The following is a 16,164-nucleotide window of genomic DNA, read 5'->3' as shown; positions in this document are numbered from 1 at the left end:
GTAACTATTTTAAACATGCATTTTATGAGTCAGTCGGCACCTGACATCTGCTGAAAGTTAACTAAAATGGCTTTAGGCCCTCAAATCCCCCACTCAACGCCTCCTAGAGGTAGCTACAGTTTTTAATAATAGAGACGTGGCATTAAGACAGGAAAAGGACCAGCGTGTGAAGTTACAGGGCAAGATATAGGCTTGAGCACTGACTGACACCCTTGCAGACTCCCTCCCCACCACATCAGAATCACCAGGGGCAAGGGCCAACTCCAGACCAGAAGTCAGGTAAGACCCCACGTTTCAGATGCGGCCAGATTGGACACTGGAGCAGAAAATGTCCCAACAGAGGCTTTGTTCCTGGGCCATGTCCTGCTTGTAAAAAAAAGAAGGGCATCGGAAGAGAGACTGTTCTTGTCTTCAGGGAGAGGAGCTTAGGCACTCACTTCCCCGTCTGGGTCAAAACCGGAGGGTCTGGCATGATGGGACCCTAAGGCTGGTCCAGCTCCTTTTACACCAAAATGACTGAGCCCTGGGTTACCCTGGATGTGGGAGGGAAGCTCATTGATTTTCTTATTGCTACAGGAGCCACTTACTCTGTCCTTATTCAGAACTCTGGCCCTACTTGTCCTTCTAATCATAAAATTGTTGACACAGAATGGGAAACTAAAACGTGCCCACCAGACAACGCCTGTAACTTGTACATCCAAAACACCATCGGTTACTCATGTTTTTCTGGTCCTTCCGTCTTGTTCCACTCCATCACTTGGATGAGACTTGATGTAAAAACTAGGGAGCAAATCTGCTCTTATTAAAGAAGAGGATGGCTTGTTCTCTTTAACACTTGGAGAACCAAGACCTTGTACTGATCTCCCTTCTAGTATCTGGAAGGAAGTAAATCCACAGGATGGGACTGTGACGTCCCAGGCTGGGCTCTTAAAGCTCAACCAGTTAAAGGGACTTTAAAGAACCCAACCATTATACCTCACAAAAGACAATACCTTTTAAACCCTGAGGAGAAGCCTGAGTTACAATCACTTATTGATAAACTTCTTAAACATGGTATTTTAAGGCTTTGTCAATCTCCTATTAACACTCCGATTTTACTGGTAAAAAAGCCAAATGGAGAATATTGGGTGGTACAAGATTTGAGAGCTGTGAATGAGACGGTGGTGCCTATTCCATAGATCCAAATCCATATACTCTTCTCACCCGGGTCCCTGGTGGTGTGAATTGGTTTACGGCACTGGATTTAAAAGACCCCTTCTCTTGCATCCCTCTAAGTGAAGAGATGCGGCCGCTATCTGCCTTTGAATGGGCCTCACATTCAAGTCCACAGGCTGCTCAATTAACCTGGACGGTCTCTCCGCAGGGATTTGGAGACAGTACTCATTTATTGGGGGCTGTACTTAGTAAAGACCTTCGTGATATATCCCTGCCTCCGAGGACTGTAATTCAATATGTGGATGTTTTCATCTGCAGTCCCACAAAGGAAATGTCTGACAGTGATTCTGTAACCTTACTTCGTTTCCTGGCAGAGGGTGTCGCGTCTCCCCTAAAAAGGCACAAATATCTAAACAGAAAGTACAGCATTTAGGATATGAGCTAATAACACCAGGTGACCATACTCTAGTTACTGACAGAAAAAAGGCTATATTAGACCTTGAGCCCCCAACTACAAAGAAACAACCCTGCACCGTCCTAGGCATGGCAGGCTTTTGCCCTCTGTGGGTTCCTGGATTCAGGCTCTAGGCCAGTTAAGGGCCCTGATGAAGAGCCTTTACTCTGGACTAAAGGCCAGCACACGGCCTTCAAGACATTAAAAGCTAAGTTTTTATCAGCCCCAGCCTTGGCTCTACCAAATGAAGAAAAAAACCTTTCACTTTATATGTAGCAGAGAAACAGGGTCAAGCTTTGGGAGTTCTTACCCAGAAATTAGGAAATGAAACAAGAGCAGTGGGTTATTTGTCAAAGCCACTTGACAATGTAGCACAAGGGTGGCTGGCTTGTCTCTGAGTGGTGGCTGCAACAGCCCTCCCGGTAGAGGAAGCCTGAAAACTTACTATGCGACAGTCCCTGACTGATGGCTTCACATCAGGTCCCAAGTATTTCAGCAACTAAAGGCCATTCATCAATAGATGATGGAGGTGCCGACTTAATGCCAGTCTATACTCGTAGATACACCTGAAGTCGTCTTTAAGACCTGTCAGACTTTAAACCCAGCTGCCCTTACACCTGGATCTGACCATTGTACTTCTGTAGAACATAACTGGGTAGAAGTTATTGATCTCGTTTATTCTAGCAGATCAGACTTAAAAGATTCTCCTCTTGGTAATGCAGATGACCACTGGTTGACCGATGGCAGGAGTTTCATAGAAAAGGGGATACGAAAAGCTGGGCATGCTTTAGTCAGTCTAACCCCAGACTATTGAGGCCAAAGCCCTTCCAGCAAATATGTCCGCCCAGAAACTGGAGGTAATGGCACTCACTTGTGCTTTACAATTGGCAGAAGGGCTCAAGATTAATATCTATATTGCCTCTCACTATGCCGTCCTAGTCCCACACGAGCATGCGGCAATTTGGAAAGAGGGTCCTTAAGAAGTCCTAACTCTCCCATCAAACGTGGACCTAAAATAATAGCCCTTTTAGACGCTGTACACAACCCCAGCCCTAAAGAGGTGGCTGTAAGTCACCTCAGGGGACATCAAAAGGACATGTCTATGGAATCTAAAGGATATAACATGGCAGAGCACACAGCCACCCAAATTGCACAAAGCCTGAGTCTCATACCAGTCCTAACACCAGTAAAAGATATATCCCCTGTCTGTTCAGATCATGAAATCTGAGTATCCCAGGAACAGGGATTTTCAAAAAATGCACAAGGCTGAGTTTATAAATAAATGATAGAGGAAAAGTCTTCAGACCCAAAAGCAGTTAATGGAAACTAGTGCAGGGTATACATCAGGCTACTCACCTGGGTAAAAAGGCCCTGGGACAAATGGTTAAGAGCACCTTTAATGGAATTAACGTAACCACTACCAGGGCACCTGGGTGGCTCTGCTGGTTGAGCGTCTGACTCTTGACTTCAGTTCAGGTCATGATCTCGTGGTTCGTGAGTTCAAGCCCCACACCCAGCTCTGCACTGACAGCACAGAGCCTGCTTAAGAGTCTCTCTCTCTTCCCCTCTTTCTGTAGCTCCCCTGCTCTCTCTCTCTCTCAAAATAAATAAATAAACTTAAAAAAAAAACAACCACTAATCACTACCATAAAACAGGTCTGTCAATCATGATCAATTCTTACCACCCCCTTTTCCAAAGGCAGGGGACATATCCTGGGGAGCAATTAGATTTTACACAAATGCCATCTTGTAAAGAATATAAATACTTACTGGTTTATGTAGACACCTTTATAGGATGGATAGAGGCCTTCCCTTGCAAAACAGAAAAGGCCATTGAAGTGACAAAAATTCTATTAAGGGAGATTGTCCTTAGGTTTGGACCTAGTTCTTACAAAGTGACAAAGAACTGTCTTTTCTTGCAGAAATAACTCAGCAAATAGCTCAGGCCCTAAAAATCAATACCTATTTGCATTTGGCCTGGCATCCACAATCTTCCGGAAAGGTGGAAAAGGCTAACCATGCCTTAAAAAGACACCTTACTAAACTAAGCATTGAGACTCAAGAAAATTGGATCGCTCTGTTACTCATAGGGCTTCTCAGAATGAGAATTGCCCCAAACAATCAATAGGGCTGAGCCACTTTGAATTATTATACGGAAAGCCTTTTCTCACTCTAGACCTATCAATAGATGCAGATTGTAATGCTCCGTTAAATTATTCGAGGCTGGGTTAATTCATATTAAACAAATACTAGACCATACCCTCCCCAACCCTGATTTCACTGTTACTAACAACCCACTTCAAGTAAATCCAGGAGACACAGTTTATTGAAAGGATTGGAAGTCTAGGGGCACCTGGGTGTCTCGGTCAGTTGAGCGTCTGACTTGTGATTTTGGCTCAGGTCATGAACCTAGGGTCGTGGGATAGAGCCCTGAGTTGGGCTCCGTGCGGACCATGGAACCTGCTTAAGATTCCCTCTGCCCCTCTCCCCTACTCGCACTCTCTCTCTGAAGTGAATGAATGAATGAATGAATGAATAAATAAAAAATAAATGATTGGAAGTCTAATACAGTAGGGGATTTAACTCCAAAATGGAAGGGCCCCTACGAGGTCATTTTATGTACTCTCCCGGCCATAAAATGAGAAGGACATTCCTCATGGACTCCTATATCAAGAATTAAATCTGTTATCTTTCTCACAGGGATCCAGTGTGCCAGCTAATGTGTCTTTTTACTCCTGTGAACCTGTGGAAGCTCTCATACTTCTCTTCAAAGGACAATGAAGGTTGTACCTGTCTTTCTCATTCTCTTTGCCCCGGTTTATACTGGTAATTTCTTCTTACAATGGGCTATGCATTATGCTTCAAAATCAAACAGCTTGCTGGATAGGTGGAATTCTGCTGGTATCGAGTACGTCCAGTCTGCCTTGTTGGGTCTCCCCATTTCAGGGCGCAGATTGGCATTCCTTCTGTAACCGTGTCTTAGATGTCATCTATGACTCAGACACTTTGTGATAGCTCTATAACAAAGCACAATGTCACTCTCTGGCCTATAGTCAGTACCACCTGGAATCTCCCAGGCCACAGATCAGACCTTTTCATACTCTCGAACCATTAAGGTTCTGACTGGCTTCACTCACGCACAAATGCACAGAGCAATATTATGAAATAGGATGGCATCAGACGTTTTAACTGCTGTACATGGTAGAACGCGTGTTATGATAAAAACGGAATGCCGTGTATACATCCCGGCTTACCACAAAAATATTTCTGGGTTTCTAACTGTCACGAACACTCGAGTTGGTGCTCTAAAAGACCCCTCCCTTTCTCTTACTGACTGATGAAGCTCCTGGACAGGAGGGGGATTTTGGTCAACTATCAAAGGACTCTTGTTTGGGCTTCTTTTTCTTCTTGTTACTCTAATCACGTTTTGCTGTTTCTCCGATGCCTCTTCACCTGGTGCCGAGACTCCTCCACTGACATAATTTCAAGCTGACAGATGATCCTCTCTGTTTAAGGAGACTCCTATATGTCATCAACTCTAGTTACAGGTGCGTCAGCCTTCCATAACTCCTGTTATTTTTTAAAATGTTTATTTATTGAGAGAGAGAGAGAGAGCGGGGGCAGGGGGCATAGAGAGAGGGAGAGAGAGAGAGAGAGAACCCCAAGCAGGCTCCCTGCGGTCAGCACAGAGCCTGATGTGGGGCTTGAACTCATGAATGGTGAGATCATGACTTGAGCTGAAATCGAGAGTCAGACGCTAAACTGACTGAGCCACCCAGGTGCCTCTCCATAACTCCTATTAAATTCCCAACTGACCAATGTTGACCATTAGGTAGGGACATTTCTATGCCCCTATTCAGTAGGAGGAAGTCACAGAAGACAGGACCTTCCATTGTCAACAACCTTAAGGGTCAAAGTTGTTCGGAGGGGGGGGAAAGGATGGGAGAAAAGGAAACAAAGGCCAGACTTGGCTGCAGTTCACAGTCTCCAGGGAGATTTCCTGAGGCTTACAGATTGTAACCCTCCCACAGCTCTCTCAAGGACTTCCCTGGTTGCTTTACCGCTACAGCTTTGCTCTTGTTAGTGTCCCTTTCTCTGATAGCCATAAACTATATATTAGCAATCATCTTTCAAACATGCGGCCCATTGAGGGGCACCTGGCTGGCTTAATTGGAGGAACATGCAACTCTTGACCTCGGGGTTGTGAGTTCGAGCCCCATGTTGGATGTAGAGTTTACTTAAAAAAAAATTAAAAATCTTAAACAACAGCAACAACAACGACAAGAAACACCATCTGGCCCGCTGATACACATCTGAAGGGTCTCAAGTCTGATGTTTTTCTAGGCAGTAGTAAATATAGCCTTATCTCAGTAGCAGCTAGGCCCTCATGGGCCTGAAAGCTTTAGAGACTTATGCTATCCTTAGCCTACACTAACTAAAAGGTATTTAATCAGTCACTTCTCACAGGCACAAGTGCAGCTCTTTCTGCCCATGGGTCCTGTCCCTGTGATATAATAATAATAACAAAAATAAAATAGTAATTTAAAAAGCCCCACCTTTTTTTGCACTGAAAACGTTTCAAGAATTCTTTCTTGACCGTTCATTCCTGGCCCACTGTATCACTAAGAGTCCTGGGAAATCAGGAAGGTATTTTCCGATCCTCTTTACTCAAAGTTTTGGATTTCTTGGCTCCCCTCCATTCCTTAGAGGGTTCCAATGGAATTTAAACTACATAAATAACCTACCACCCAAATCATCCCTTGCCTCTATGATGGGGACCCACATATATATATAGTGATGTCGTGATGTAACTCTTCAGTTGGGGGGGGCCTCACAGTATAGAAAGTGGGTACTCTTATATGCAGGTGGGAGTGTAAATTGGTGTAACCTCTCTGGAGGTTAATCTGTAAATCATAAAACAGCATTTCCCAGACTTCCTTTTTAGATATTAAAAGAAGTAATAACAAATATCATCTACTGTGTAGTGTTATATATCAGACTCTTTACCTAAATGACAACCATTAAATTTCTTTTTTTTTTTTTAATTTGAGAGAGAAAGAGAGGGGCAGAGGGAGAAAGAGAATTGTAAGCGGGCTTCACGGTCAGTGTGGAGCTTGATGAGGGGCTCAATCCCATGACCCTGGGATCATGACCTGAGCTGAAATTAAGAGTCAGGTACACAACCAACTGAGCCACCCAGGTGCTCCAATTTTGTTAATTCTAAAGTTGAACTTTTTTGGTCATATTTCTGGTCTATTTTGAATTTCTTTTTTGTATTTATGTATTTTTTTTACATATCAAATTCAATTTAAAAATGTAACCATATTGCTCAATCTTTTGATTTTTAACTTATTTTTTTTAAGCTTATTTATTTTGAGAGAGAGTGTGAGCAGGGGAGGGGCAGAGAGAGAGGAGAGAGAAAAATCCCAAGCTCTCATCTCAGAGCCAAAAATCCCAAGCTCTCATCTCAGAGCCAAAAATCCCAAGCTCTCATCTCAGAGCCTACTGCGGGGCTTGAACCCGTGAACCATGAGATCATGACCTGAGCTGAAACCAGGAGTTGATGCTTAACTGGCTGAGCCACCCAGGGGCCCCTTGATTTATAACTTCTTAAAGAATGCTTTTATGCTTCCTCATCTTGAGATCATATATTCACCCTTATTATTTAGTTCTATTTGAAACATTTTTTATTTTAGAAAGAGAGAAAGAGAGCACGAGCGGGGGAGGGGGGCAGAGGGAGAGAGAGAGAGAGAGAGAGAGAGAGAGAGAGAGAGAATCCCAAGCAGCCTCTTCACTGTCAGTGCAGAGCCCAATTGGGGCTCCGTCTCACGAATGGTACGATTATGACCCAAGCAGAAATCAAGAATATAGGTTGCTTAACCAACTGAGCCACCCAGGTGCCCCAAAGTTACCCATTTCTAAGAAACAGGATAATGGGTGATTTTCACTTTGCTGTAATTTTCAGCCTTTCCCAAAGTTTTACAATGAATGTGCTTTACTGTTACAGTCAGAACAATCGGTAATTAGTATTATGTAAATGGTGTTTTTAAGGCTCAAACTCTCACACCCTCCGGGCTTGTTTGGGCAATTGGGAGGAGTCAATCCCACCCCAGAGAGGAGACAATCTCTCTCTCTCTCTCTCTCTCTCTCTCCCTGGGGAGTCATGCACAGTAGCTAGCCCTGAAAGGGGATGCATTTACCACTTCAGCTCAGTCCTTTTGATTGGGAGATGCTGCCATTAAAAGATGTTAAATACCAAATAACATCATCTGGAATCTCACTGTGACCCTTTGTGTTGCCAGCTTGGAGAGGGGACTGTGGTGTCACCTCCTACTCGCCCTCTCCACACCCCACCCAGAAGGGCTGGGAAGGCACAAAGACTTGCGCGCTGTATCTGGGTGGTATGCAAATGCAGGCTTGTCTCCGACTGCCTAATCCTATCAGGAATGCTTAGGGTGTTAATTTGACCATCTTTCACAGCTCATAAATCTACTTGGGGGCAAAACCAAGCTGCCAGACGCCATCAAGCAAAACTCCTCCTGAGGCTGGCAGTTTCAGTAAAGCAGTCAGGATCATGCCTCAGTAAAGTCCAATAAAGAGCTTTGTATGTGGGGGACTGGAAAGCAGCTTCTCACATTTGGATACAATAGAACAAAACAGTGGGAAATGTGAATGTCTGATTATCCGGACTGGTGGCCTCCTCTATGCTCTGCCTGCCCACCGAGCCACGGATCCTCATTCATTCGCAATTCTTTGCACGCAGATGGATCTGTCTTGCTCCCGAACAACTGCCTGCAAAGAGTCCTGTCGGATTAGTTTATTTAATCCCTGCCTATAAATACAAATTGACTATATTTGCTTCCACTGCAATCTGCTAGCCTTTTTATATTAAAATCTATTAAACTTCAGCCAGCTCATTTCTGCCTAGATTCATTCTCCCTTAATTTAGTGGTCAGAACAGAAGAAATCTTTTCTTTCTGGGACAGAACACTCCCCAGGAGAGTTCCCACTTGCTCCTGACAGATAGGGTTGAAAGTGCCAACAGAAATCAGTTTCAACCTCTGGATTACAGCTTCATCCAGAATCCATCTGTTCTGACGATTGGTCAGTTTAAAATTCAGCTGATAAGAGATCCTCAGTAAAAATATCCTTTCCAGGGGCACCTGGGTGGCTCAGTCGGTTAAGTGTCCGACTTCAGCTCAGATCATGATCTCGTGGTTCGTGAGTTCCAGCCCTGCATCAGGCTCCGTGCTGACAGCTCAGAGCCTGGAGCCTGCTTCGGATTCTGTGTCTCCCTCTCTCTCTGCCCTCCCCACCCCCCCCCCCGCCCCCGCCCGCCCCCGCTCGTGCTCGGTCTCTCTCAAAAATAAATAAACATAACAAAACAAAACAAAACCCCCAAAACATCCTTTCCAGCCTCTGTGAGGGAGGCACTGAGGGCACACTGGGCTGGTGTTCTGCCTGTAGGGACATGAAGCTCCTCTGGCTGAACCTGCACAGAGATGGGAGGAAGTGTTGGCTCTGGGAGAGGAACACAGCAATAACTCCGCATGACCGCAGACTGGAAGTACCAGAAAAGTCAGAGATTTATCCATCCGGCATCTCCGCACGGTTCAGGCAACAAATAGCATTCCCCCAGAGTCTCGAGGAAAGACTCCATACAGCTTGCCAAGAGTGCTTACAAGGTCGAGGAACACGGAGGGAAGGGAATCTGAAAAGATTTATCAGCTTTGGCTCTGGGCTCTAGTTCCCTTATCTGAAAGATAATCTATGTGGGATTATCTGGCTCGTGGTGTAAGGACTTAATACATGGTAACTGGGATTACTGATATTACGTTACTGGTGGTGAACTTAAAAAATAATTATTGATATTATATTATTGCTACAGTGAATTGGATACATAATTATGACAATTGATATTATTATTGCTGGAAGTGGATTTGATAAATAACCACGTTGTTACAATTGTTACTACTGGCAATGCCACTATTAGCTATATGATGGTAAGTAGACTTTAAAAGAATCGAGTGAAGAACATACAAGACCACTCATTAACCACATGTTTATTATCTGTGTCAGTCACTGTTCTAGGCATTGGGCTACATCACTGCAATCCATCCTTGTGAAGCTTCTCTTTCAGTGGGGGAGATGGGCAATAAATATAATAAATACACTATGTTGAATTTATAAACTGTTTAATTGGAAAAACAGAGCAGGGTAAGGAGGATTGGAGCGAGTTGGGGAAGAGGGAGGTTGCAATACATTTAAAATAAGGTGGTTGCGGAAGGCTTCCCTGAGTTGACATTTGAACAATAAGGAAGGAAGCAGGGGAGTAAGTCACGGGGAATGCTGGGCATTCTGGGCAGCAGAAATAGTACCTGCAAAGGCCAGGGCTGGGGGAAGCATGCCTGCCTGTTCAGAGGCTGACATGGCCAGGGGGTAGAGTGGGACATGGTGACACAGGGGTGGCAGAGGCAGGTCATATATGTCAAGCTGTGAATTTAAAGGACTTCACCCCCCCACCTTTTTTTTTAAGATTTATTTTTAAGTAATCTCTACACCCAATGTGTGGCTTGAACTCACAGCCTCAAGAGTCACATGCTCCACTGACTGAACCAGACAGGTGCCCCAGGACATCATCTTTTTAAGTGACGTGGGGCGTCACTGCAGAATTTTGAACAAGAGGCATGACATGGTTTGACTTATGCTTCAACAGGATTACTCTGGTTCCTGAGTTGAAAATAGACTAGAGTTTACTAAAAAGAAAGAAAGGAAGAAGGAAAGAAGAAAGAGAAAGAAAGAAAAAAAGAAAGAATAAAAAGAAAGAAATAAAGAAAAGAGAAAGGAAGAAAGAAAGAAGAGAGAGAAACAAATAAAGAAAAGAGAAAGAAAGAAAGAAAGAAAGAAAGAAAAAAAAGAGAGAGAAAGAAAGAAAGAAAATAGAGCATGGGACGTGCAACGGGTGTGGTGGACAAGGGTGAAAGCAGGGAATCTAAATGGGATGACTCGGGCTGTGAGGGAAACATGAAGACCCAGGGTTCCTGTTTTGAACAACGGGAAGAATGGAGGCTATGAACCAGGAAGAGGCAGATGGCAGATGAAGCAGGTTTGGGTGACTTCTCAGTTCAGTTTTGGTCACACTTTAGCAGACTTGGAGCTTAAAAGAACCCTTCGATATTACCTAATTTAAGCCTCATCTTTAAACAAGTACTACCTATATCTTTATTTTTATGATATTCTTTTTAAGTAATCTCTACATCCAATGTGGGGCTTGAGCTTAGAACGCCGAGATCAAGAGTCTCATGCTCTACCGACTGAGCCAGTCAGGCGGCCCTAAACAAATTATGTTTAAATGAGCCCCTGTAGTACAAAATTCTAAGTCCAACGAATACAGCATGGAAAATTAGCTTTCATTTCCATCTGTAGGTATCCTGCCACCCAGATCTCTCAGATTACTGTTACCATGTATTTGCCATTTATTCCTCCCAACTCCTGAGAGATAGCCTGTGGACAAACAAGTCTGCATGTTGATATTTCTCCTCTATTTTTTTTACAATGGTAAGTCACCATGCACACTGCTCTGAATCTTGCTTCCCTCCCCACTCCCTTCCTCAATAATTTGTCTTCATCAGTACATAGGACTGACCCATTCTTTTCATGACTGCAGACTTTCTGGTGTATGCATGCACTGTAATTTACTTAACCAGTTCCCTACTGATACATGTGTTACTTACGACTCTTGTCATTTCAAATAAGGCTGCGATGTATTTCCTTACCATGTGTCCTCTCACGAAAGGGTATGTCCATTCACAATTTGGGCAAACACTGTTTTCCGAGGTTATTTTTCAACAATGCAAGAGAGGTACTCTCCACCAGGTCTGATAGGTAGCTGTGCTGCACCAGTGGTGTTGTACTGGTTAGGTACCATCATTTCCATACCCACTGGCAACAAGCTCTGTCCCAAGCCCCCTAAACGATTCGTTCTCTCGGGTAGCTCGGCAGCTCCGTTCCCCCCGCTCCCTCCCACAATCCACCATCTAAAGGACTGGCGCCAGGCAGAAGAGGGAATCTTGAATCTGTCCTGATTGACAAGTGTTCAGGGTGTTTATTACTTTGAGTATCACTCCTTGATCTTTGCTAATAGAGGTGGTGTTGTAGAGTATGAGTAAGCTGAATTTCTCTCCCTTAAATGGCATTATCCTTGCCTTTTCTGTATATTCATTTTCTGTTGGGTTATTGTTTTGCTTCTTGATTTTCAGGAGCTTTTTTATGTAAAAGAGAACCGATTCCTTGTCTACTGTGCACACTGCAAATATTTGTCAGTTTGGCATTATTTATCTTTTTGTTTGCAGACGTAACATTTTTCTGAAGTTGGATTTATTAATCCTCTCATTCATAGCTTCTGGGTTTTGTGTTACATCAGAAAGATCTTCCCTACACCTAGATTAGCAATATTGTGTTTCTCTTGTAACTTTGCAGTTTCATTTCTACCATGCCACATTTGACTCACCTGAAATATTCTGACATAAGGAGTAAGTCTTGTTTTTTCCAGATGGCTCCTCAGTTGTTGCAAGACCATTACCTTTCCCACAATTTCATAATATACTACCTTTATCACATACAGTGGATTTGAGCCTTCTGGGCTCTCTTCCATTCCACTGTGATTATCCTATGTGTCAGGATTACTGTTTTAATAACAGTTTAAGAACATTTTAAAAAAAAAAAATTTTTTTTTAACATTTATTTATTTTTGAGACAGAGAGAGACAGAGAATGAACAGGGGAGGGGCAGAGAGAGAGGGAGACACAGAATCTGAAACAGGCTCCAGGCTCTGAGCTGTCAGCACAGAGCCCGACGCGGGGCTCGAACTCACGGACCGTGAGATCATGACCTGAGCCGAAGTCGGATGCTTAACCAACCAAGCCACCCAGGCGCCCCAAGAACATTCTTAAGATGTGATACGGCCAGTAGCCCTTCACTCTTTCCTTAAATATTTAATAAGAATCCTCGTACATTCATTTTTCCATGGGAGCTTTAGAATCAATTTGTATGGGTTTCTACTCCTTCCCTCAATAAGGCTGACCTGTAGACAGAGACAAAAACCATATGATTTCACTTATACGTGAAATCTAAAAAGCAAGCGAATAAACAAACCAGAAGCAGAAACAGACCATTAATAGAGGACAAACTGGTGGTTGCAGAAGGAGGTGGAGGATGGGCGAAATGGGTGAAGGAGCGTGGGAGACACAGGCTTCCAGTTACGGAATGAGTAAGTCAGAAGGATTAAAGGTCCACCATGCAGTTGTACCGTATGGTGACACGCGGCGGCCACGCTGGTGGCACACACAGCGAAGCAGACTTGTGGAATTGCTGTGCCGTTCACCTGAAACTGTTAGTAGTTCATTTCATTAAAAAAGAAAAGGTTTGATATGTTATTAGGTCATGGGAAACTTACATGTTAATTAAGGGAGAAACGAAATCTTTGGAATAGTGAATCTTTCTGTCCGAGAACAGCATATGGTACTCTATTTGTGCCGACTTATTTTGTCTCTAAGTAGCATTAAATATGTTTTATGTATTATATATATATATATATATATATATATATATAATAAATGGGATCGTCCTTCCATTTCATCTTAAAACTGCTTTTTATGTATAAATAGGAAGCCTTCTACTTACTGCTTATTAATTTTGTACCTACTCATCTTACTGAATTTTCTTATTCTAGCAGTTTTTCAGGTGATCTTGAGTTTTTCAGTGTATCAACTGTAAGTAAAAAGAGCTTGACTGTCCCCTTTATCATTTTCCAGAAGAGTGCTAAATAGGGATGATGGACAGCCCTCGTCTGATTCTTGACTTTTGTTTCTCTCATAAGCAGGAGGCTGGCTTTTGGCATATATAGAAAATTGATTTAAATACATATTGATTTATATATGCAGTTTTTAATACAGTCTGAGTTTCTCTGCCCTTTACATGTGCTGCACATATTTTCTCCCACTTTGTGACTTGCCTTTTTACTTTCTTCACAGAGGTTATTAAATGAACAGATGTTCTTAATTTTAATATGATTTTATCAATCTTTTCTTTTAGGGCTAGCATTCATTAAAACTCAGTTAAAAGTTCTCTTTTGTCTCCAAATCAGAAAGTCTTCCAGAGTTTCTTCTCAACATTTAACATACTTTACTTTTCCTACAGAAGCCCTATAGAAAATACATTTAGAATTTTTGTTTATGCATCCAAATACATGTGTTTTTTCATATGGTTATCCATAACAATTTGTTGAAAAGGCCCTTCTTTCTGCATTATAATGATACTGTCATGCTATCTCTGGTATGTATAAAAATCCTATATATACTCCATTCAATTGGTCAAATGAGCCTATCCCTGCACCAATATCACACTTAGTTGCTAGAGCATTAATTCTATTCTCCATCTCTGGCCCTCTCCCCCAACCCCCTTCAGGCATGTCTAGCCTATTCTTAGCCCTTTATAGATATTTCCTACTGATCCTGGATTCTTTTATACCTCTGGGGAGAAAAAGGACATGCATTGCCTGTTATTTCCATTTCTACTGGAGTATTCAATTTTTTCTACCCTTTTTCACCTTTACAATTCTATTTCCACTCTGATTACCCTTAAAAATGTAATATGCATACTGAAGTTCATCAACATTTTAAGGTTTCTCTTATCTTCCTATATCATTGTCAAGTAGTACTTTAAATTCCACCTTGTTTTTGTTTTTTAATATTTATTTTTGAGAGAGACAGAGACAGAGCGTGAGGGGGCGAGGGGCAGAGAGAGGGAGACACAGAATCTGGAACAGGCTCCAGGCTCTGAGCTGGCAGCACAGAGCCCGACGCGGGGCTCAAACTCACGGACCGTGAGATCATGGTGAGCTGAAGTTGGACACCGAACCGACTGAGCCAGCCACCCAAGTGCCCCTAATTCCTTGTTTTTAAAACCTCAAATCTATTCTTTACTTCTTTAGTATTTTTATAGACAACACTTATTTTAAACAGATATATAGTGAAGTCTTTAACACCTTTGGTGTCCTCCCAAATTTATGTGTATCCTGGAGGCATTTTATGCATAAAGAATCAAATGTATATTGTATTTTTTCCTTTTATAGAAATAGCAGTAAAAAACAGGAAACCATCTATACTGGTCAACCTCTTGCTTTTGTTTTTCATTTGTTATGTCTTGAAGATTATTCTCTATCAGTTAATAAAACAGTCTGTTTTTACATGAGTATTTCAGTCCGTTTACCAATTTTTTCCCCCAATGTTTATTTTTTAAATGTCTATTTTTGAGAGATAGACAGAGAGCAGTGGAGGGACACAGAGAGACACGGAATCCAAAGCAGGCTCCAGGCTCTGAGCTGTCAGCACAGAGCTGGACGTGGGGCTCAAACCCAAACTGTGAGATCATGACCTGAGCTGAAGTCAGAGGCTCAACCAACTGAACCACCCAGGCGGCCCTATCAATTTCTTTGTTCACTCTGCTTCTTGCATTTAACTCCTTCCTTCTGGACTCAATTGCCTTTTTTCCTAAAAAACAAACCTATGAGTTCTTTCAGCAAAACCTGAAAATGCGTTTTTATCCTCCCTGCCCGCCCCTTTAAATGTCTACTCTTCCTCCTGCAGCTGTTAATTTCTTTTTTAATGTTTATTTTTTAGAGAAAGAGTGTGTGTGGGGGGGCGGGGCACAGAGAGAGGGAGACACAGAATCTGAAACAGGCTCCAGGCTCTGAGCTGCCAGCACAGAGCCTGATGCGGGGCTTGAACCCACGAACTGTGAGATCACGACCTGAGCTGAAGTCGGACGCCCAACCAACTTGAGCCACCCAGGCGCCCCTGTTAGCTTTTTTTTTTTTTTTAGAAGTTTTCATTTAATTTTGAGAGAAACAGAGCTGGCACACATGGGGGAGGGATCGGATCCCAAGCAGGCTCCATGCTGTCAGCACAGAGCCCTATGAGGGGCTTGATCTCACGAAACCATGAGATCATGATCTGAGCCAAAACCAAGAGTCAGTCACTTAACTGACTGAGCCACCCAGGCGCCCCATATCCTCCCTTTTAAATACTCCTTTATGTGTAGAATTCATAGCTAACTTGTTTCTTCCCCCTCAGTGCTTATTTTATTGTCCCCTGGCCTATATTGCTGTCATTGAAAAGCCTGCTGTTAATGTAATTATTCCTTTGCAGGTAATGTCTTTTCTCTTTGGTTGCTTTTATGTTTCTTTTTTTTTAAACTTTAAAAAAATTTTTTTTATGTTTATTTTTGAGAGAAAGAAGAGAGAGACAGAATCCAAAGCAGGCTCCAGGCTGAGCTGTCAGCACAGAGCCCGACGTGGGACTTGAACCCATGAACTGTGAGATCGTGACTTGAGCTGAAGTCTGACACCCAACTCACCGAGCCACCCAGGTGCCCCTGACTTTTCTCGCCTTTCATGATTCCACTACATGTCTAGAAGTAGATTTGTTTTCATGTGCTCTCCTGGTATGTCATGCTTCAACTTTATGTCTTTAATAAATTGCACAAAAATCTTCAAA

At 42.8% G+C, this 16,164-nt stretch overlaps 1 protein-coding gene across 1 annotated transcript in view; it reads right to left on the bottom strand.

Annotated features, from left to right (window-relative positions):
* Positions 1 to 12,499: 12,499 nt before the first annotated feature.
* The window catches only part of TNKS2 (tankyrase 2), a 72,568-nt gene continuing 68,903 nt past the window's right edge, over positions 12,500 to 16,164 (bottom strand). Inside the window, exon 28 of the mRNA XM_042907432.1 lies at positions 12,500 to 12,998. Within this exon, the coding sequence (XP_042763366.1) occupies positions 12,868 to 12,998 (131 nt within the window). The 3' untranslated portion in view covers positions 12,500 to 12,867. The remainder of the gene's footprint in view (positions 12,999 to 16,164) is intronic.

This window comes from Panthera leo, chromosome D2, assembly GCF_018350215.1.
Source record: "Panthera leo isolate Ple1 chromosome D2, P.leo_Ple1_pat1.1, whole genome shotgun sequence".
In the NCBI taxonomy this organism is placed as follows: domain Eukaryota; kingdom Metazoa; phylum Chordata; class Mammalia; order Carnivora; family Felidae; genus Panthera; species Panthera leo.
The sequence above is the reverse complement of the archived record's forward strand: the minus strand, read 5'-3'. Positions and strand labels throughout refer to the sequence as shown.